The following is a 24,607-nucleotide window of genomic DNA, read 5'->3' on the forward strand; positions in this document are numbered from 1 at the left end:
ATCTATATACACACACACACATATATATATATATATATATATATATATATTCACATGTTTGTATGCCTGTATGTATACCTAATAGTAATACATAGGAAACAAACTACTCTTGCAAAATCCTCTCTTTCTCCAATTTAGTTTTTAATTAACCCATGGTTTTAGTTTGGGCTATAGGATAGGCAAGTGAAGACTGGCTGTGAATGAACTATAAATTGATGCAACCCAAAGGGATGTCTCCTCATCTTTATTTTTTCACAAGGGAACAAGCTGGGGATGTGCTGTGTTTTACAGCATTTTTTATGACCCAGGCACTGGCCAGGAGACAGAGGACTCTTCATCCATGAGGAGCTAAAATGAAAGGGAAGCAAATGGGTGATGGACAGGAGTGGGAGGGGCTGGGTGGATGCCTCGGCTAGCTACCTCCCTTGTAAGGGGGTTGAAGCCTTTGGTATATAGGTTTTCTCCTTTTCTTTTTTTTCTATAAGACATGTGATCTTCAATTTGCTTGCATGTCCCCATCAAACTCCAATGTCCCAAACTCTGAGATCTTGTCTGTTAATGTATTTAGGTGATTGTAGTATATATAGAGACCTATGCTCTTTATTACTCATATCACATCCCTTACACATTAGGTGGTTTTCTATTGTAATATTTAATAAGGCATAACCTATGGAATTTTCATTATCCCCCTTTTTTTCCAATTAGTCTCCTCTTGTATTTATAAAATCTTTTTGTTCAATAATTTTCTTCAAGAAGGGATATCTATGAGAGATGACCACATCCTCATATTAGGTTTCCAAGTTCCTATTAAGTCTTTTGATTTTTTATCCTTTGGATTCAATTCTCTGGTTTATTGACTTGCCATTTCCTTTGATAAATATTATTTCCTTTACTTTGTTTTGGCTACCTCTCTTATAAGGGGGGAAGAAGCCATTGGTATCTAGATAGAATTCTTTGTTTTTTCCCAAGTTCTATCATGTCTCCAGACTATGTATCTACCATTTCCTAGTTGAGGGTCAATATTCTTTGGTAGTTTAGAGCACTATCCATTGATCAGGTAATACACAAGTTCTGGGTTCTCATCCTGGAAGATAACAACTGTCAATCTTGGGTTCTGTACATGATCCAAAACCATGGTGAATCACATCATGCAGAGCACAATGGAAACCAATCTAAGCACACATTGGAACAACAAAATTATGTCTCGTATTTTAACACAGAAACCATTAACAATTTAAACAAATTGCAGGGAAGTAAAACCACATGATAATCAAAATTATTTAAAATACAGGCATGTACAATGGTAACTGGTACATAAGGAACAATGAAATCCATGAAGCTCAATCTTGTCGTACATGCATACATACATATACCAAGGGCTTTTTCCCCCTTACAATGGAGGCCAAAGTCAAAGGCATAAATTCACTCCCACTCGTTTCATCCTCACATACTCCACTCCCATTCACCACCCCTCCCTACCTCTTTTTTGACTCCTCCTGGATGACAGGTCATCCCTGCATCTCGCCCACACCCCAGGGTCAGAAGTAATCTTGTCAACTTCACATAAACCATATCACAAAATATTCTGGTAAAAGGGTACCCAGTAACTAACTTTTAGGTTCTGGGAGATGTAAACAGACCAGCAAGAGTGGGAGAGGCCAGCTGATACGGATCAATTGGAGACTGAAGGCACACGGAAGCATTCAATGCTGTCTGGTTGAATGTGACATTGGTTGCATTTAGTAAAGAGGTTTCAAGAAAAGAGGTATTTATTAAAGACTGCTTGGAGTCACTTGACAAGAAGTATAAAGGAATGTGCTGCACCTCACCACTACTCCAAACCTGAAAAAGAGAAAATAGTAAAAACAATTGCAAAGCATATATATACACACATATATATATATGGATTGGAGATGGTTAAAGAAAATGGAGAAAAAATGGAAGATAAGCCAGTTGTTGTTTGCTGAAGACACTGAGCTTGTGGCAGGGTCAGAGGCAGGAAGAAGTTAGTGACATCTACTTGCTTCTCTCAATCTACAATCTACTTTCCCCTCCACTCCTCCCTTTCCCACCACATTCGCTCCCAAATATCTAAAGCTATCTATTTATTCTCCCTTACTACTTACTTCCAATTTGCTGCCATTCTTTCCCCTTGTACATCTCATCACTTTACTTTTACCCACATTTATCTTCAACTTCCTTCTTTCATACACCTTCCCAAACTCCATTACTAACTTCCTTAATCCCTCCTCTGATACTGCTACACATGCAATGTCATCAGCAAACAACAATTTTTATATAATTTGTCATGATTCATTACAAAACCTCAGATGCAAGCATGTAATTTCATAAATGCTTTTTTGAAGAGCTGATGAGAAAAACATTCCTTTGGGTCACATCTTCCTCTCGAGTTCCCTCCATCCACTTCCACTTTCCACCCTTTTATGCTAGTCTTTCCTTCACTCATTCTGTCTATATGCCCAACCATCTTGGCATTCTTTGATCTATCCTGTCCAACACCTCTTTCCACTCCTTTATCTCATCTCCATTTCTCAAAAATTTCATCACAAACTCTTCCTTTCTGCTTCCTTTAAATTCTAAGTCTCTCCATACAGTGCCCTGGGTACAATTACTCCTTCATATAAACTTTTCTGTGTTCATCCTGAAATACTTATTTCTTACATCACTTTTCATTCCTCCTAATTATCTACGTGCCTCCTTTATCTTATAATTCACTTTTACATCCATTTCACCCTTTATTACCATAAGTGACCCCAAACACTTAAAATTCTCCATTTCCTCCAGCCTTTCTTCACACTTGCAACTTGCCACCATAATCACTCATTGTACATTCCATCACATTATGCATGTCTATATATACTCTTTACTTTTTTTAGGAATGTCCCCTGTGGGGCTACAGGGAGAAGGATGCCTGGTCCCAATCCCCGTCCTTTTTTTCTCGCCTCTTATGGAATGGGTGGGAATGATTTTATCCCTTTTCCTTTTTGGCTACCTCCCTTGTAAGGGGAAAAAAAGCCTTGGTATATGTATGTATGTATATATACTCTATAATTTCAACTACAAATTCTAAAGGTCTTGTCAGAGAGCATTGATGGCTTTCTGGATATTATAGATTTTATGAAAGAATCCCAAGACTACACTTGAATTAAAAATAAATCTATATCCATCTATTTATTAAGGGCTTTTTCCCCTTTATAAGGGAGGTAGCCAAGACAAAGCCACATATCCACTACCACCCATTCCACTCCCTTCCACCACCCTTTCCCTCTCATCATAGTTCCTCATGGATGAGGGGTCATCCCTGTCTCCAGCCCACTCCCCTAGGTCAGAAGCAAGATGGCAAAGGCTGCTACACTTAATCAGCAAACCCTCCTGTCCCCTCATGCAGAAAATAGAAAAGACAGGAAGAAATCCCTTTGGGATGTGTCAAAATATTATCCACATACAACCACTCACTACACCCCCCCCATCCCCTTCCCCCTCCCTTCCTTGCATCAAAGTATCATCTATACACAGCCATTCTCCACTCACTCCTATCTCCTACCTTCTCCCCTTTTTGCTCAACAGACATTCCCCTCTTGCTCAAAGCCCTTTTCACCCCATCCCCATACTGGGGGCATTGGCTGAATGTTACTGTGCAATATAAATGCTCAGTAGCATGCAGCCAATGCTTTAGGGGCTATATTAGGCATGGCTACAGACCAGAGCCACACATCATTTTGTCTATTTTATAGAAAATCTCTACTCCTAAAGATATGTAGCTACTTTATTGCACTAAAACTGTCCCTGGTCCTGGAGCTGCAACGTCTACGTCGTGGGACCACCCCCCAACCCAAGAGTTGGGGGCCAAACAGCAGCATCTACCCCTGGCCATCAGCTCTACGCAGATGGCACCGATCCCCAAGGAGGAGCTACGCCTACCTGGGGGAGTACCACAATCCTTTTTTTCCAACACACAATGTTACGTTTTTTCTGCACTGAGGGGTCATTTTCCGGCGATCACCCCTCTTCTTCTACTTTTAGCCGGAGATGTAGAGAGCAATCCTGGGCCCACCACAAAATACACATGCCCAACATGCTCTAAACCCATTACTTCGAGCAGACAGACAAAGGGCTCAGTTCAGTGCAATATGTGCAAAAACTGGGCCCACCTCACTTGTACAACACTTGCTGACACAAACCAATACACAAACACTTGGACATGTTCTACCTGCCCTCCAGTAACCCCAATCCCACCTCCCCAACCACAGCCAACACCCTTACCCACTCACAATTTCCCTTTGCCCTTACCCCCGATTAGTACTCCCCTTCCTTTGTCCCCGATCTCTCCTTTCCCCCCCTCTGACCCAGATCCTACACCTTCCCCACTACCACCCCAACCTCAACCCCAAACGGCAACATACAACACATACAAAACACACAACATCAACATATTACAACACAACATTGACGGCATAAACACTAAAAAACATGAACTTGATCACTTTCTTAAACAACACAACATACACATTGCAATTCTACAAGAAACAAAATTAAGACACTCACACAAAACACCATCATTTCATAATTACACCACCATCAGACAAGACCGGACTGACGGCAATGGCGGTGGACTCATCACCCTGATCCACCATTCCATCTGTTTTGTGGACACAAGTGCCACAACCAAAATTCTCCTCCCTACCACAGATAACACAACAGAAACCCAATCCATTCGTATCCGCACAGGCAACAATTCAACACTAACAATAGTTAACATGTACATTCCCCCCCAATCATCCCCCACAGTTCCAAACACCTTCAGACCTCAACTCAGCCAACTAACCTCAATCCCCAACCTGATCATGGGTGGTGACTTCAACGCCAAGTCGTCTGCCTGGTTTGTCGACAACCCTGACACAGACAGAGGGCTTGATATACAGACTCAATTCGACTCATTGACTATCATGAACAACACGCATAACCATACACATATCCCATACCAAGCCCTCTACACTCCCTCCTCTCCTGATATCACCTTTTGCTCCCCCTGCCTAACCCCAACAACATCATGGAGAGTGGTCGGAGCCCTTGGTTCTGACCACCTTCCAATCATCATCACCACCAAAACAAGATGCACCCCAGCTGGCCACAGACACACTTACACCAATTACAAGAGAGCTAACTGGGAAGCCTTTAATGAAGAGACAGAACAACATTTCGAAACACTTAACAGTACACCAATCACAAACATAAACAATGCTGTGCACGCTTTTAATACAATCATACAAAACGCAGACAAGAGATACATCCCTAGAGGCAACAGAAAATCACACAACCCCAACTTCACACCAGAAATCCAAGGCCTCATCAGACAACGTGACACACTTAAACACGATACCCCCACACCTATCCCTCAAAACATAGCAGACCAAATACAAACACTAAACACTGTGATTGCCAATAAAATACATGAACAAAAAACACAAAATTGGCAAAACTTTATCAATACACTTGATCACAAAACAAACACCAGCAAATTGTACAAAACACTCAACAGCATCACACTATCCAACACTAACACTACACGCTCTCACGCAGCAATAATCACAACAACAGATAACCTACCCTCAAACAGACAACAAGCAAACGCACTCATACGTCATTTTGCACAGACGAGCCATCTTACATCTCACCCTGACGACCGACGCACCATTCGACGTAAGAAAGACTTTCCCACAGACTCAGACTATACACCCTTCATAGACAGTCAGACAAAACTCATATTGCATAGTCTCAAGCACTCATCTGCCTGTGGCCCTGATAACATAAGCAACATACACCTAAAACACATTGGACCACAAGGTATACACGCACTCACAAACATTGCAAACTACAGCTATTCACACAACACAATACCCGACATCTGGAAGCATGGTAAAATAATCACCATTCCAAAACCGAACAAAGACCCAACAATCCCAACATCGCACCGCCCAATCACACTTCTCTGCACCCCCTCTAAAGTCATTGAACGCCTAATACTTAAACTTGTCACACCATATATTCCCCTTGCTGACTCACAACACGGTTTTAGGCCACTACACTCCACAAACACTCTTCTGACAAACCTCACACAAAGAATTTTAGATGGCATCAATTCAGATAGGCCCCACCACAGAACACTTCTTATAACATTGGACATTAGTAAAGCTTTTGATGCTATCCCCCGCCACAACCTAACAAATAAAATATATAACACAGACATGCACAATAACACCAAAAGATGGCTGGCCAATTATCTGGCAGGCAGGAATGCTCATGTGTCATATAATGGCCAATCATCGCACATCAGAAACATTAAGAACGGAGTACCACAGGGCTCGGTTCTATCCCCCACATTATTTAATCTATACATGCATGACTTACCCACGCCAGACACCTCAGAAATACAAATCTCTTCCTACGCAGACGACATAACAATCACATGCACACATCGTAACACAGACAAAGCTGCAGAAATAATCCAGCCTTACCTTGACACACTCAACACATGGTTCATCACAAACAGACTCAAAATAGCTCCAACCAAATCTACAGCAACACTTCTCACCAACTGGACAAAAGAACACAAATACATACCTCATCTCTACATCAACAACACTCTAATACCACACACAAACACACCGAAAATTCTTGGTGTAACATACGATACATCCATGTCTTTCAAACAACACCTCACAACCATAAAAAACAAATGCACACCTAGACTTAACGCACTTAAGTCAATCACTGGAACAACATTTGGACAAAACAAAGAAACTAATATAACAATATACAAACAATACATACGCTCAGTGATGAATTATGCGAGTCCTGCATGGGCTCCTAATCTCAGTGAGACACACCACAACACCCTTCAAATCATACAAAACAAAGCCCTAAAAACAATTACAGGCTGCACAAATACATCACCTACAGACCATTTACACCATGAAACAAAAGTCCTCAAAGTCAAAGACCACCTCGACATGAGAGGCACACAAACACTTGCTGCAGCCACCACAAACACATCACACACCCGCTACACTACATAGCAGAACACCCACACACACCAAGAAACATTAAAACTACACCCAAAGACCTTTATTACACACAGATACTCTCTTCTCTTCCTCCACAACCACCGAATACCAGCCTCCGGAGACATATTCATAATCATATCACTCACCGCTCCATTAACACACTGAAAGACAACACACTGCTGCATGCCAGACCCCCTGATATCCACCCTTCTGAATCCTCTCTCCCACGTAAGGACAGAGTCCACTTGGCCAGACTGCGATGCGGTCACCACCCAGCACTTCTAAGCTACCAGAAGAGGCTGGACGACCGTGTTGTGAACAGCTGCCCAGGATGTAACACTTCACCCCATACCATACAACACATAATGGAAGACTGCATTATACACAATCATGCACGTGAACAACACAACATACACTCTATAAAGGATTTGTGGGAAAACCCAGTTTCGGCTGTGGCCTTCCTTGGGGAGACGGGACTGCTCGGACAGACAGTCTAGGGAACGACAACAACAACAACAACAACTGTCCCTCTGTTATGCTGTTCCCTTTTAAAACTGTCTTAGCACTTTTCGGAGTATGTATTTCCATTTCTTGTCTCTGTCCACTGTGGTAGAGGAAGAAAAATTCTATCGTGTTTCCCCAGCATATCATAAAAGGCGGATAAAGTGAGATGGAGTGATGGGACTAGGTATCCTACTCTCTGTAACCCTATCCTACAAGAAGTCAAGACGTAAGAGGGTTTGAGAGATTTCCAACCAGAACCCTAATACAAACCAAAAGACTTCTTCACCTTATAAGCCCCCCACTCCTGTGCCCCCAAGTCAAAACAAAATAGAATGAAACAAACAAATAAAAAATTAATTATCATACTTACCACTGAAAGAAGTGCACCACTTCCAAAACTCTGCTGGAAGCCTAAATTGACTGGTACATGGCCTGTTTCACCTCGGATGAAACCACTGCAACAAAGAAAAAGTAATAATAATGTAAGTTATTTATCAAATTGACTCCAAATTTCTGGAGTGGGTGAAGGAAGGGAAAGGTTGCCATGTAATGAAGCAGTGGGGGTAAACCAGCTTCAGCTGTCAGGCCCTGTGGAGGTGCTACATCCTGCTGCATTGCTTCTGACCCAAGAAGTGGATCTAGGACAAGGAGAGTTTGGACAATGCCTCCTTTTGAAGAACTTTTTGAATGTGGTAAATCTTTACAACAATCTCACCTACTGCTACACAGCCTCAAGTCATCCTCACTAATGAACTCTCACCCTATCAAAGGGTGAATGTACCAAAGGAACAGCAACACTGAAAGAAGACTTACATTGGAGCAAGACGAAGGTGAGGTCTCGTATGCGTGTGGAAGAGAGCAATCAACTCTGAATCTTGGAATGCAACAGCAAGACGTTCACTTCTTGGTTCCCATGCAATCTGTTGCACCGGACCTCCAACACTGCAAAGCACAAACCTTTGAGCTACTTTTGTAATATCTATGTACAATTAGCAATATCAAATCACACAAGAGACACCATACTACAACCTGAAAGATGTGTACAACTGTAAACAATTAATGTGTGACTTGTGGTAATGAGTATGCCCCAATTCACTTTACTATCCATACAACAAGGAGACTTTTGTATTATGATATCCATGTATGTATGTATGAATATATGTATGTACATACATATATACACATACCAAGGTCTTTTCCCCTCTTACAAGGTAGGTAGCCAAAGTCAAAAGACACAACTCCACTCCCACCCATTTTATCCCCACCCACTCCCATTCACCACCCCTCCCTCCCTCCCTCCCTCCCTCCCTATTTTCTTGGCTACTCCTGGATGACAGGTCATCCTTGAATCTCGCCCATTGCTCTGGGTCAGAAGCAATGCAGCAAGACGCAGTACATCCACAGCAAGGCCACTTCATTTAAGCGGCGACCCCCCCTCTGTCCCATCATACAAAAAAAGAGAAGATGGGGAGAAATCCCTTCTAGCTGCGTCAAAACATCATTCATGCATAACCACTCAATAACCTCCCCATCTCCCATCCACTCCCATCCATGCATCACAGCATCATCCATACACAACCATTCTCCTCACACCCCTATCTTCTGTCTTCTTCCTTCCTCAACAGACATCCCCCTCTTTCTCAACCCACCTTTTACCTCATCCATCCATCTCATCCTCAGTTGTTCCCTCCTGTTCACTCCATCCACCTCTGCCTTCCACACTTCTTTTACTGATCTTTCTTCACTCATTCTTTTCATATGTCCAACCCATCCCAATATTTTTTCATCAGCCCAATCTTACAACTCCTTTTCCACCCCCAATTTGTTTCTCACCCCATCCAGCCCAATGACCCCTACCATACTTCTCAGACATTTCATCTCAAACTCATTCAAACTCTTTCTCTCTTATGTTCCATGTTTTTGCCTCATAGTGCTGTCAGCACAATCACCCCTTCATACAATCTCCTCTTAGCATCCATTCCCAAATATCTATATGTATGTATAAATGTACATATGTATGTAAATAAGTATCAATGGTATTCACCCCTTCTAATGGAGAAAATACAATTTCAAGCATAGGCTTTGAATAAGAGAAAATTCTCATCACTGTCTACAAATAGGAACCACACTTGACAACACTTCCACATGGTTCTCAACAATTAGAAAAACAAACATAAACACTTTACAAACTATACAAAATAAAGCAGTTAAAATAATAGTGGGATACACCAAAATTACTCTAATAGAACACCTACACACAGTTGATATGTCAAGAATTTGTAGCCAATTAATGTTAATGAAATGACTGAAACCTCCACTGCACCTACCAATTTTGATTTCCATCCTCAGACTCTAGCTCAGTCAATGTGAAGTCGGCTACCTGGATTGCAACCTTAGACCCACCCACTTGATCTCTTTCTGACGTAAACTCAAGAGCATAAAGCACAGGGTCATTTTGAGTTACAAAGAGCAGATATTTGCCAGAATAGGACCAAACAGCAGATTCTACTCTTGATTCAAGACTCCAACGCTCGTAATTCCAATGCTTTGTTTCAAATACTCTGAAAAGTAATTAAATAAGATCATATGCATCAGCAATATACATATATCTCAATGCAATCGGTCTTTATACAGAGGCACTTCAACATATACAAGAAAGCATATTGTATAAAGAAGTCTAAGTATGCAAAAAAAGTTATTAATATTGGCATGCTGGTGGATTTATTTGTGATCATTGCTTCTGACCCAGGGCAGTGGGCGAGATGCAGAAATGACCCATCATCCACAAGGAGCCAAGATAAGAGGGAAGGAGGGGGGTAAATGGGAGAGGAGTATGTGGAGATGGAATGGGTGGAGGTGGATTTTGTGCCTTTGATTTTTTGCTACCTCCTTTGTAAGGGGATATGTACATACATACATATACCAAGGCTTTTTCCCCCTTACAAGGGAGGTAGACCAAAAGAAAAAGGCATAAAACCATTCCCACCCATTCCATCCCTACTAATCATCATAAAAAATAAACGATATGAGTGCAGTTAAACAGAGGGAAAAAAGGCAAAAGCGATGAGCATTCTTTTTGGAGAGGAAATTACTCTCAGGCTGGTAGGGACATCATAAACCTCATACTTGGCTCTCATAGAACAGGTGCTGAAAGTATTATTATTTTGTTGACAATAACCATCACTTCTACCCTTGCAGACAATATTACACCAGAGGTAGCCACAGAGGTGAAAAAGAACAGATTTAAGGAAGGCAGTGCAAAGGAGGGAGATCAGAAGTAGTGATCTGCATTCTTTTTTCAGAGGAGACTAGTCTCTGATCATAAAAGAATGCTGCATGATTGATTGGTAGGGATGTCATTAAAATCCTAAAGTGCTAACAGTGATGTATGAGGAGAATGGAGGAGAAATACAGAAAGAGGAGGTGAAAGCAGTTATCAAAATAATGAGAGCAGGTAAGGCACCTGGGTTGGATGGGTGTCATACGGAGTGTCTAAAAAAGGGAGGTACAGTGATGGTGGACTGGCTGGTGAGGTTGTTAAATGTTTGTCTAAAAGAGGGTAGAGTGCCACAGGGACAAGTGTGAGTGTAGTAGTTTCAGAGGGATCAGTTTGTTGAGTGTTGTTGGAAAGGCTCATGGGTTTTTGATTGAGAGGATTAGGAGACAAACAGAGGGAGTAATTGGTGAGGAACATGGTGGGTTTAGGATAGGTAGGGGTTGCGTGGATCAGATTTTTGTGGTAAGGCAGATATGTGAGGAATCTTTAGGAAAAAGTAAGGATGTTTTTTGGGCCTTTGTGGATTTAGAAAAGGCTTATGACAGGGTAGACAGGAAGGCACTGTGGGACGTACTGCAGATATATGGGATAGGAGGAAAGCTGTTAAGAGTAGTCAAGTGTTTTTACGAGAGTAGTAGAGCTTGTGTTAGAATTAGAAATGGAGAGAGTGGTTTGAGGTAAAGGTGGGACTTTGCCAGGGATGGGTTGTGTCGCTTTGGCTGTTCAAAATTTATACATAGATGGGGTGATGCAAGAGGTAAATGCAAGGGTAATGGGCCAGGGATTGAAGATGTTAAAGAAAATGGAGAAAAATGGGAGATAAGCCAGTTGTTTGCTGACAAAACTGCACTTGTGGCAGGATCAGAGGAGGGATTAAGGAAGTTAGAGACAGAGTTTGGGTAGGTGTGCGAAAGAAGGAATTTGATGATGGAGGTAAAAGTAAGGTGATGCGATGTACAAAGGGAAGAATGTGGCAGCAAATTGAAAGTGAGTATTAAGGGAGAGAGACTGGAGGAAGTGGATAGCTTTAGATACTTGGGGGCGAATATGGTGGGAAAGGGAGGAGTCGAGGTAGAATGTAAATTGAGAGGAGCAAGTAAATGCCTTGGGGGATTGAAGAGTGTAATGAGGAATAGACATTTGGGAATGGATGCTAAGAGGAGATTGTATGAAGGCATGATTGTTCCAACAGCACTGTATGGGGCAGAAATATGCAACATAAGTGAGGAAGAGAGGAATTTGAATGTGTTTGAGATGAAATGCCTGAGAGGTATGGTAGGGGTTACTAGGCTGAATAGAGTGAGAGACAAGGTGGTGAGGAGAACGGAGATGGAAAGGGAGTTGGGAGATAGTGTTGATGAAAGAGTATTGGGATGGTTTGGACACATGGAAAGAATGAGTGAAGAAAGACTAGTAAAAGAGGTGTGGAAGGCAGAAGTGGAAAGAATAAACATGAGGGGGCAACCAAGGATGAGATGGATGGATGGGGTAAAAGGGAGATTGGGAAAGAGGGGAATGTCTGTTGAGGAAGGGAGAAAACAGAAGATAGTGTGTGGAGAATGGTTGTATATGGATGATGCTGTGATGCATGGAATGGTGAGGGAGTATGTGTAAATGATATTTTGACACAGCCCAAAGGGATTTCTCCTCATCTCTTTTTTGCACAAGGGGACGGAGACCGGGGGGATGGTCACCGATTAAATGAAGCAGCCTTGCTGCAGATGTGCTGTGTCTTGCTACATTGTTTCTGACCCAGGGCAGTGGGTGAGATGCAGGGATGGCCCATCATCCAGGAAGAGCCAAGATAAGAGGGAGGGAAGGGGGTGAATGGGAGTGGAGTATGTGGGGATGGAATGGGTGGGAGTGGATTTTATGCCTTTGTGTTTTGGCTACTTCCCTTGTAAGGGGGAAAAAGCCCTTGGTATATGTATGTATAAAATTTTGACAATCGATACTCCATATGGGGAGATGTTCAATTTCACAGTATGGGGAAGCCTTTGGAAAAGGTGGGCAGATGGGGCTAAATAAAGTCATGCAAGCTCATGCAGAGGATGTTAAGCAAGCAAAAATGTGCACAGATGAAAAAACAAGTTGTAGATAAATATATAAAATATGGCAATGATAACAAACTCAGAGATAATTAACAGAAAAAGAATATACTTACTTCATACTTTTCCCTGATGCTGCTGTAAAAAGTTTTGAACCATCACAAGACCATCGAACTAGGGGAAATGCTGCTCCTATTCCGCTGTAAACTACAACTGGAATCTCTCGCCCAACATCCCACACTACCACTTCTGCTTTTGTGCTTCCAACACATGCTAGTAAACCTCCCTGAAATGAAAATAGATAATTAACAGTTCAATCAACCCATCCATTGCCCTTGGTCTCTCTTGTAGAAGACCTTCAACCTTCAGGTAACTAACAACAGCCTCCAGGCAGTCCACAAGTCACTCAAAGAAGATGTATTGCTGTCTCAGGATTATTAATGTGAGGCATTGTAGTACGAGTTGTTTTGAATCCTCTGTGTGGTGGTTGGACCTGGGGTAGTTTGAATCTGTGGTTATGCCTATTTTATGTTGGTATGGTTTCAATCCTGAAACCTGAGATGAAATGCCTGAGAAGTATAGTAGGGGTTACTAGGCTGGATAGAGTGAGAAACAAGGAGGTGAAGAGGAGAGCAGGGTTGGAAAAAGAGATGGCAGACAGGGTTGATGAAAGAGTATTGGGATGATTATGATATATAGAAAGAATGAGTAAAGAAAGATTAGTAAAAGAGGGGTTGTTGTTGTTGTCGTTCCCTAGACTGTCTGTCCGAGCAGTCCCGTCTCCCCAAGGAATGCTACAGCCGAAACTGGGTTTTCCCACAAATCCTTTATAGAGTGTATGTTGTGTTGTTTGCGTGCATGATTGTGTATAATGCAGTCTTCCATTATGTGTTGTATGGTATGGGGTGAAGTGTTACATCCTGGGCAGCTGTTCACAATGCGGTCATCCAGCCTCTTCTGGTAGCTTAGAAGTGCTGGGTGGTGGCCGCACCGCAGTCTGGCCAAGTGGACTCTGTCCTTTCGTGGGAGAGAGGATTCAGAAGGGTGGATATCAGGGGGTCTGGCATGCAGCAGTGTGTTGTCTTTCAGTGTGTTAATGGAGCGGTGAGTGATATGATTATGAATATGTTTCTGGAGGCTGGTATTTGGTGGTTGTGGAGGAAGAGAAGAGAGTATTTGTGCGTAATAAAGGTCTTTGGGTGTTGTTTTAATGTTTCTTGGTGTGTGTGGGTGTTCTGCTATGTAGTGTAGCGGGTGTGATGTGTTTGTGGTGGCTGCGGCAAGTGTGTGTGTGCCTCTCATGTCAAGGTGGTCCTTGACTTTGAGGACTTTTGTTTCATGGTGTAAATGGTCTGTTGGTGTTGTATTTGTGCAGCCTGTAATTGTTTTTAGGGCTTTGTTTTGTATGATTTGAAGGGTGTTGTGGTGTGTCTCACTGAGATTAGGAGCCCATGCAGGACTCGCATAATTCATCACTGAGCGTATGCATTGTTTGTATATTGTTATATTAGTTTCTTTGTTTTGTCCAAATGTCGTTCCAGTGATTGACTTAAGTGCGTTAAGTCTAGGTGTGCATTTGTTTTTTATGTTTGTGATGTGTTGTTTGAAAGACATGGATGTATCGTATGTTACACCAAGAATTTTCGGTGTGTTTGTGTGTGGTATTAAGAGTGTTGTTGATGTAGAGATGAGGTATGTATTTGTGTTCTATTGTCCAGTTGGTGAGAAGTGTTGCTGTAGATTTGGTTGGAGCTATTTTGAGTCTGTTTGTGATGAACCATGTGTTGAGTGTATCAAGGTATGGCTGGATTATTTCTGCAGCTTTGTCTGTGTTATGATGTGTGCATGTGATTGTTATGTCATCTGCGTAGGAAGAGATTTGTATTTCAGAGTTGTCTGGTGTGGGTAAGTCATGCATGTATAGATTAAATAGTGTGGGGGATAGAACTGAGCCCTGTGGTACTCCATTCTTAATGTTTCTGCTGTGCAATGATTGGCCATTATATGACACGTAAGCATTCCTACCTGCCAGATAATTGGCCAGCCATCTTTTGGTGTTATTGTGCATTTCTGTGTTATATATTGTATTTGTTAGGTTGTGGCGGGGGATAGCATCAAAAGCTTTACTAATGTCTAATGTTATGAGAAGTGTTCTGTGGTGGGGCCTATCTGAATTGCCATCTAAAATTCTTTGTGTGAAGTTTATCAGAAGAGTGTTTGTGGAGTGTAGTGGCCTAATACCGTGTTGTGAGTCAGCAAGAGGAATATGTGGTGTGAAAAGTTTAAGTATTAGGCGTTCAATGACTTTAGAGGGGGTGCAGAGAAGTGTGATTGGACGGTGCGATGTTGGGATTGTTGGGTCTTTGTTCGGTTTTGGAATGGTGATTATTTTACCATGCTTCCAGATGTCAGGTATAGTGTTGTGTGAATAGCTGTAGTTTGCAATGTTTGTGAGTGCATGTATACCTTGTGGTCCAATGTGTTTTAGGTGGATGTTACTTATGTTATCAGGGCCACAGGCAGATGAGTGCTTGAGATTATGTATTATGTGTTTTGTCTGACTGTCTATGAAGGGTGTATAGTCTGAGTCTGTGGGGAAGTCTTTCTTACGTCAAATGGTGTGTCAGTCGTCAGGGTGAGAAGTGAGATGACTTGTCTGTGCAAAATGACGTATGAGTGCGTTTGCTTGTTGTCTGTTTGAGGGTAGATTATCTGTTGTTGTGATTATTGCTGCGTGAGAGCGTGTAGTGTTACTGTTGGATAGTGTAATGCTGTTGAGTGTTTTGTACAATTTGCTGGTGTTTGTTTTGTGATCAAGTGCATTGATAAAGTTTTGCCAATTTTGTGTTTTTTGTTCGTGTATTTTATTAGCAATCACAGTGTTTAGTGTTTGTATTTGGTCTGCTATGTTTTGAGGGATAGGTGTGGGGGTATCGTGTTTAAGTGTGGATGGAGTGAACATGAGGAGACAACCAAGGATGAGATGGATGGATGAGGAACAAGGGGCATTGGGAAAGGGGAATGTCTGTTGAGGAAGGAAGGGAGAAGACTTAAGATAGGGGTGGGTGGAGAATGGTTATATATAGATGATGCTGTGATACATGGATGAAAGTGGGTTGGGGTTAGGGAGTATATGTGAACGATATTCTGATTCAGACCAAAGGGATTTCTCCCTGTCTTCTCTTTTTTTACATACGGGAATGGAGGTGTGTGTGTGGGTGTGTGCGTGTTTTTTTTTTGTTTGTTTTTTGTCACTGACTAAATGAAGCAGCCTTGCTGTGAATGTGACATGTCTTGCTACATTGCTTCTGACCCAGGGCAGTGGGTGAGATGCAGGGATGACCCATCATCCAGGAGGAGCCAAGAAAAGAGGGAAGGAGGGGAGGTGAATGTGAGTGGAGTATGAGGGGATGAAATGGGTGGGAGTGGATTTATGCCTTTGACTTTGGCTACCTCCCTTGTACAGGGGAAAAAACCCTTGGTATTAAAATGTGTATAGTTTCAATCCTAGATGCTCAATTATACAAATGAAACACTCAACAAAACTGTCAAAAGCTTTAATATACATTACCTTCAATGACAACTATAATTATATGGATAATTTGAAACAATGTGTAACAGCAATGTGAGCATGTGATCTTAAACCCCTAAGTCTCAATAAGGGAATTCATGTCTGGCCACTCTGCAAACCAGGTAACAACTGAACAGTTGGAGGAGGAGGAGGAGGAAAGGTGGGGGTGTTGGCAGAAGAAGTGGGAGGAAAAAAATACTAACCTTTGGATGCCAGCTGAGAGAGGCAACTGAAGACATGGACGAATGGCTAAGAATCGTTACACAGGAACCAGAGGGTCTAGTTACGACAGACACTGGGTCAACAGCCCATAGCAATACACCAGTATCACAGCCAACTGCTAAAGTAGATGCTGAGCATGGCCTGTGGAACAATAAAGGGTGAGTTATAAACAATGCATCAAGACTCAGTTCTTTCAAAACAAGGCCCAATATTCCGAGATGGGACTCCTTTACCAAACACATTTATATCATGATGATTCAGTTTAATATCACACTCTCCCCTATCAGGAGGCTAGGATGGTGCCCCTTACAGAGCAATCTGTAGCATGGAATTTAATAACCCATACCATTGGTCCAACTTGCTGGAGGCTTGGTTTCAACTGCTGTCACCTCAACCTCCACTGCAAGTAGCTGTGCTCTTACCCACTTAGCCAATGAGTATCCACACATTTATATCTGTATATAGGTGTGATTCACCATGGTCTTGGATCACATGTTGGACTCGTGATTGAAAGCTATTACCCTTCTGGATGAGAGCTCAGAGCTCATATATGACCAATCTATAGGTAATGCTGTGACCCCCAACTCCCCACCCACAAGAGTTGAAGTAACAACTCACAGTGCAGCGATACTGAAATTGTCAGCCCTGGGCAGGATTCAAACTTGGACTGCTGTAGTAGCAGTTGCGAACACTACCAGTGTGTGTACACACACCAAATGACCATTCCCCTTAAGGTGAGCATGTGAAAAAAAAACCTCTTCCATCTCGGCACCATATACCATTATCACATTGATTGTTGGTCCCACAAAGAATATCTGAACAGCATGAATCATCATTTAAAAGATGAACAAGGTCCTCACATCCATGAAATATCCGTGATGCCTCTCTGTAACCTATGCTTCAGTAGGGGTGTAAGTGGTCGACCTGCTGTATAGATCTTTATGGTATCGTCTCGGAACACAGCTGCAACCTTTTGCGTATGCGGATGCCATGCCACTCTTGCAACACTTCCTAATGCTGGCCTGACTGTAAACAAACATAAAGGAAATAATATTCAATGATTCTCCAGCAAGAAAGATATCAGAGATTTCTCTCCCCAACTGCCTTTCTTCAAATCTCATTAATACTTTCACCTCTATTTGGAAGTGCAGTCCCAAAGGGCTGGCACTTGGTCCATGATCTCTTACTATCTTTCCTTCCCTTTTTTTTTATACAAGACAAGACAACTAGCAACTTCTCCTATCCCCTTCCTTATACTAGATAGTGACATAGAAATCCACCCATATTTAATACAGCCAACAGTCTAAAGTTTCTTCCCAGGGAAATCTATAGAAAAGCCCAAGAGCTGCTATTGGCCATTGTGTAATTGCAGGTTCCAGTCAGTGAAACTCGATGCAGCAACTATCATTATTATCATTAAAACTATCGGTATATAGATAGAAAACTATATGGTAGCATTGCTATAAAATATTGCTCATAATTATCCTTTAAACATGATAATATACTATAGATTTTAAGTTACAACAAAAGAGGTGGACCTGACCATTGGGAGGATTTGATTTACTACCAGTCCATCCGATTAAGATCCCCTCACCCTCATTATAAATAATGCCAGAAGATTTTATTCAGCTGAAATGAAATCTCCTGTCAAACTTGGATCTTGACCAACTAAGACTATTCTCACCCACTGCCCTGGGTCAGAAGCAGTGTCACAAGAACAAGAATTTTCATACCTTCACATATTCTGTCCTCATCCTTGTAACCTGTGGATGGTAGTACTGTGTATACTTTTGATAAGATATTCCATATCTGGAGAGCTAACACTGCCATGGTGGTGACTGCTTTGGGTAGACCTTCATCCTTACATTTCAATACCCCTTCCAAGGCTGCATGCAGTCCCTCTTCATGACTGTAATAATAAAAATATTAGTGTTGCCAGTTACCTGAAGGCCACAGGTTTTCTGCAAGAGAGATCAGGAGCAACTGATTGTCTGCTTGTCATTACTGTCCACATACACAATTTTTTCTCATTAAATCAGTCATTACATTAAAAAACATTTAGACTTGCATACCTTCAAACCCAGTGTGCCCAAACTTAATGGTAATTCAGAAAGTATATACCAGTATATATATATATATCTATATATATATATATATATATATATATATATATGCCAAAAGGACTTTTCACCCATATAAGTAAGTGGCTGAATCAAAAGCATATACTCACCTTTCACCCATCCAACATTCACCTAAAACCCATTTATTATCTTTTCTTTGTGGATGATGTGCAATATCTTCTTTTTTCATGAAAAGGAGGCACACTGTTCCACTAAAAGACATCAAGACACAAACCTAATGAAACCTGACAACATTTAACCAATATGAACACAAACCATTAAGCTAATAGTAACTACTTACTAAGCTGTAAGTACTTTCTGCCATGGTGTTTCCTGATGAACAGAAAAAGCATTGCGAGCCTCTTCCTTGCTGTGGGCAGGTCGGACCACCTCATGAGTTGTTACCACTTCAATGTAGTTGTCATTTAACTGAAAGGATTTACATCTCTTTTCAGTCAAATATTCATGAGGCAAGGAAAAATCTTATAAAAATAAAAATAAATTTTCATCTTGCAATAATAAGCATAAATGTACATATAAGTACTACATCAAACAATTTGAAAAAGTCACAGGTCTCCATTATGTACATACCGGTACATACATATACCAAAGGCTTTTCCCCTTTATAAGGGAAGCAGCCAAAAAACAAAGGCATATAAACCACTCCCACCCATTCCATCCCCACATACTCCACTCCCATTCACCCCCTCTCCCTCCCTCTTATCTTGGCTGCTCTTGAATGACAGGCCATCCCTGCATCTCACCCACCACCCTGAGTCAGAAACAGTGTCACAAGATAGAGCACATCCACAGCAAGGCCGCATCATTAAATCAGCGACCCCCCATCTCCATCCCCTCATGCAGTAAATGAGTAATGGAGAAGACAGAGAGAAATCCTTTCAGGCTGCATCAATTTATTTTTCACACATACTCCCTCATCCCCCTTCCCCCACCCACTCCCCCTCATGCATCACAGCATCATCCATTATATGGTTAGGTTATATTCCTGAAAACCCAACTTTAAAGTGATTAATTGTACTATATAGTGATCATTTATAGGGAAAACTGATGCAATGATTATTTTGAAAAAGCTGAAAATTACCATCTGATTAGCCTTCCTGATCATAAAAGTGAAACTAGCCACACATATAACCATATGAGTATCTATATACAATAAAAAATAAAATTCTCCAAAATGTTTCAATGTCACGATGTCCCTAACTGAGTTGAACGAGGATCCAGCAAAAAGGGGACAATCACGGACCCCGTCACACGGGCCATCCCTGTAAGGGTATAAATCGCATATACGCGGTCGCGGGTAGATTGCATCATGAATGTGACCGGCGACCGTGTTCTGTGATTCAGACACCATGCCCACGGAATCCAACGCAAACAAGAAGAGGCGTCTTCGTCACTTTTGGAATTGGGTTACAGTTAACCGAAAAATTTCAAAAGCTGTTCTACAGGGCAACAAGAACCTATATGCCCAGTTACGGAATGAACATACTCGAGCTTTTCCAGGTCTGTACAGAGCCGTCAAATCCTTCTGTGTCAAGTCGTCTATCCGAGAATTTCATCGAAAAGTGCTCAAGTTTAACGAGACACTAGGAGAACTTAAAGGTTTTCAGTACTCTGATGAAATGTTTGACGATCTGGAACTTTTTGACGGAGAAATCGACGATAATGATTCCGAAATTTTTGCGAAACATTACTTTGCCGGGTTTATAAACTTTGTGAAAAGTGGCGGAAAAGCTGGCCAGCACGGTAATAAGTCCTCTAAGGTAACAAGTCCTCCAAGGTAACAAGTCCTCCAAGGTAACAAGTCCTCCAAGGTAACAAGTCCTCCAAGGTAACAAGTCCTTCAAGGTAACAAGTCCTCAACGGTCGCAAGTCCTCAATGGTCGCAAGTCCTCAGTGGTCGCAAGTCCTTAGTGGTCGCAAGTCCTTAGTGGTTGCCATGTTCCCTTGAACTGACCAGGAAAATATGTCCCTTGGTTTCGGCCTCGGCCTCAGGGCGGAACCCCAACACGGGATCCCCAGCACGGGATCCCTATCGTGGGATTAGAGCGCGGAGCGCTGCTGCCGTAGGCCGCTGGTTGCGCAGCCAAGCCCCCAGCGAAGCCAGATAGGGCGAAGCCGGATAGGGCGAAGCCCGCGGCTTGTCATTATAGAAAAATCTTTTACAGGAGATACAAGAGCATACTTTAGTATTTGGGGAAAAAAATCCATTCTTGCATGAACCAGAACATTATTTCAGATTTTGCTTTGGCTAATATATACAAATATATATAAATATATATATATATATATATACATATATATATATATATATATATATACAAATATATATAAATATATATATATATATATATACATATATATATATATATATATATATATATTTGTCAAATTAGGGCCAGTTTTGAGGTAAAATAATCTAAACTGCAACCCCATTTTGTACAAAAAATTCACTTTTAGCTGTATAAAAATGTGTAGTGTTAGCAAAAATTTAATACTTTCTCACCCAGTGAAGGAGTTCAATTTCCCAACAATATACCAATATGTATGAGAAGAACTAACCAAATGTTTTGCAGATGCATGTGCTTGAGCATGTTTAGAGTAGTGTAGACAACCTTCTGCCTCATGAGAAGTAACAGCACCCAATGGCGGGGGAGGTGGAATATGATTTAAGTTGATCATACTTCCTGCAAGAAAAAAAATAATAATTACAATCATACTTATTTGTACACAGTTAATCATAAATGTAAGTATTATAAGAGCTGAAGTGGGCAGAGGTAAAAGATGGGTGGGAGTTACATTCATCATGACGAAGCCCCTCTGGGCTGCAACTCCTGATGGAGGCGAGGGTGAAGATGTGTTTCAAAGATGGGCAGTAGGAAAATAATTCTCTCTAAAGTCCATCTTGTAGGACCACCACTTACAGATCCCTCAGCACAAGATAGGAAGGGAAAAAGGATACATCCAGTCAAATGTCAAATCAAATACTATATAATGAACCACAAAAAGAGTGTAAAAGTATTAACAGAAAATTAAGCCAAGTAATGAACACATTCAATGACCATTTTCTTACTAGATTGACACTCAGAATTGGAAGTGAGAGATGGAGATCATGCAACTGAATATCTTTGACTTCCTAATCTCATCTCATACTCGTATATTTTTTGTTAATTGGAGCTGTGGGTGGGGGACAGGAATGACCCTTGATCAACAAGAAGCTAAGGTAAAAGGGACAACAACTGGGTTTTGGATGTGAGTGGAATGGGTGAAGGATGGGTATGTGTTTTGATTTGGTCACCCTCCGTTTAAGGATGTCTGGGACTTTTGGTATAGGTATGTAAGCACATGAAACCACTGTACAATGTTTACATACATATACAGACATATACAGGTAGTCGTCGACTTACGACCTATGCGACTTACGACTGATCGACTTTACGACCACGAGATAGTGCAATAATATTTAACATTTAATAGAGTAATAGAATTGCAATGTTATGTCTGGCAGCGCAGAACAATTACTCCGCACGCCGCGAGACGCTAGTACGATAGTTTTGGCAGGCTGCCGACAGCGTCAGCATCCCAGCCAGCTAAATATTCTTTCAATTTTTTGTTTGAAGTAAAATCTTTCCTAATTTTGCATTGCATTTTGTATTTTTGTATTTCTATATGTTTTGCAATTAATAAAATGTAACAATATTTTTTTATGCCTAGGCTAGTTTGTCGATAACAGTATGTTCGGTACAGTACGTAAACGAAAAGAATGTGTTTTGAAATAAAAAAATTCATCTTTGCATGCTTTATCATGATCTATACTGGTACTCTAACCTAATGTAAGGTAGTATAATCCAATTATATCCATAATAATCTTGCTATTGAACATTGAGTGAATAACTGTACTTGTTGATATGTCATTCCTTGGGCCGCCATATTGGCTAATCAAAGTAATAGTTATTTCGTAGTTCTCCCAACATTCTGATGCTTGAAAAATGAAGTCTAGGGCACTTCCAACCTCTCAGGTCAATTTGGCACTACTTTCCAAAAGTGTTGTTACAAACACTGTTATGTATGAACTTGGCTACACACTTTTTGGCCCGATTTCCTGGGACAAAATAGACCTGATTTGGTACCATTGTAACCATTCAAAATGCAATATCTCAGGAACTAGGTTTAGGACAGCTAGATGGATAATAATAATGTGCAAAACCCAGACACCAACAAATACACATAGCAGTGACCATGATACACAACTGCTTCACAAGTAATAGAGCTCATGTCTGTGCCAAAAGCAATCAAGGTAAAGACTGGGATTAGGACTGATTCAATTATCAACAGGATAGCAACAGCTGGGACTCTACTCTCTCCAGCGAAGACGCGAAAGATACATAATAATATACATCTGGAAGATTCTGGAGCATCTGGTACCAAATGTGGGCCTGAAGGTCAACTACCACCCAAGAAGAGGTCGCCTGTGCTATGTGAGGAGAACTGAGGGGACGTCACAAAGGGTGAAGAACATAGTACACCACAGCTTCACCTATATTGGGGCGCGCCTCTTCAACTCTGTCCCACAGAAATTGCGAAACCAGACAGGCACTTCACCAGAGTTTCAAAAACAAACTGGATAAGTGGCTGGCCACAATTATGGACCAACCACCTACACCGGGATACACCAGCTCCAATAACAACTCCCTCCAATCACTGACCTGTGACTCAGAGAGGAGGAGCTGCCTGAGTACAGCGGACGTCCACGTTAGCTGAATCGGTCAAGATGAAATCGGACAAAGGTAGGTAAGGTATAGATGCTAGCAATGTTCTCTCAGCCCCCAGCACCGGGATATTCCAGCACTGCCGGCAAATCTGGTGAATTTGCAAAATGTCAGAAAAGCAGAACTACTTGATCAATGCAGAGGTCCACCTTTGCTGTGTCCAAGTTTAGAGTGAAATTCTATATAATAATAAAGTACTGTATGTAATCGTGAAAATTTAGAACCGACTCAGAATATGTTGTCACTCTCATCTAATAAAGAAATCTATACTTTCATCTCTTGTATAATTTATGAGTTAAGTGGTGGGATAAGACTTTATGTGGCTGTCCATCCTGCATATATACTACTTATTTTGCTAATAAAGTATTTTTAATGCTTACCCTGTTTAACCCTTGCGGTAAGTAAACATCAACAAATCCAACCAGTCGTTTATTCAAATACCGCTATATTCATTTGAATCCGCTAGACGGGATTAGATATAGAATAATTTCGCTTTTTAGATATATATTAGAAATTTAACTCCATGATATGTTTCATTTTCTCTCTTTTTCTTGTCATTAAGAGGCAATTATCAATTTGGTTGAAGTAATATGGAGTGTAACCATGGAATTCAGAGAGCAATTCAACTCTAAAGCGCTATTGAGAAATTACGCAAACATAAGCATGACCGCATCAATTTGAATCAAGCAGTCAGTTGCAAGATCCATTTACCTAATTATATTTACCTAGTTGTAATATACAGACATGTGCTACGCTTTTATGATCTTATCTTCTATTCTCTCGTTACCATACCTCTTGATAAGTTCAGATAAAGTTCCAGCTTAGACATTATCTAGCCTACGAGTATTCTAGAAGTATATGCACGTATATGTTGTTTTTCCACTTCCCTCAGGCATTCTTTAACTTATCCCCTTACCCTTGTGATGCCCTTCTATCATAAATCCAGATCTCTCTCTGTCAATTTTGTCCACCCCCGTAAGTGACCACCAAGAC

The 24,607-nt window shown here is 41.3% G+C and overlaps 1 protein-coding gene across 2 annotated transcripts; it reads right to left on the minus strand.

Moving 5' to 3' along the window:
* Positions 1-1,267: 1,267 nt before the first annotated feature.
* LOC143038919 (aladin-like) lies at positions 1,268-24,064 on the minus strand. 2 transcript variants are annotated; one of them, XM_076208664.1, is made up of 12 exons: positions 23,995-24,064; positions 23,552-23,705; positions 21,408-21,532; positions 19,129-19,256; positions 18,441-18,616; positions 17,568-17,733; positions 16,689-16,848; positions 13,031-13,200; positions 9,917-10,150; positions 8,403-8,531; positions 7,960-8,044; positions 1,268-1,842 (listed from the first exon to the last, which is right to left on the minus strand). In XM_076208664.1, the coding sequence occupies exons 3-12, from the start codon at positions 21,525-21,527 to the stop codon at positions 1,615-1,617; spliced, it is 1,596 nt and encodes a 531-aa protein (XP_076064779.1). In that variant the 5' UTR covers positions 21,528-21,532; positions 23,552-23,705; positions 23,995-24,064; the 3' UTR covers positions 1,268-1,614. The 2 variants fall into 2 exon arrangements, with proteins under 2 accessions (XP_076064779.1, XP_076064780.1); XM_076208665.1 differs by lacking the exon at positions 23,552-23,705 and having other exon boundaries at positions 23,995-24,044.
* Between the last annotated feature and the right edge of the window lie 543 nt (positions 24,065-24,607).

This window comes from Oratosquilla oratoria, chromosome 25 (genome assembly GCF_046742065.1).
Source record: "Oratosquilla oratoria isolate Oo_2021 chromosome 25, ASM4674206v1, whole genome shotgun sequence".
Lineage (NCBI taxonomy): Eukaryota > Metazoa > Arthropoda > Malacostraca > Stomatopoda > Squillidae > Oratosquilla > Oratosquilla oratoria.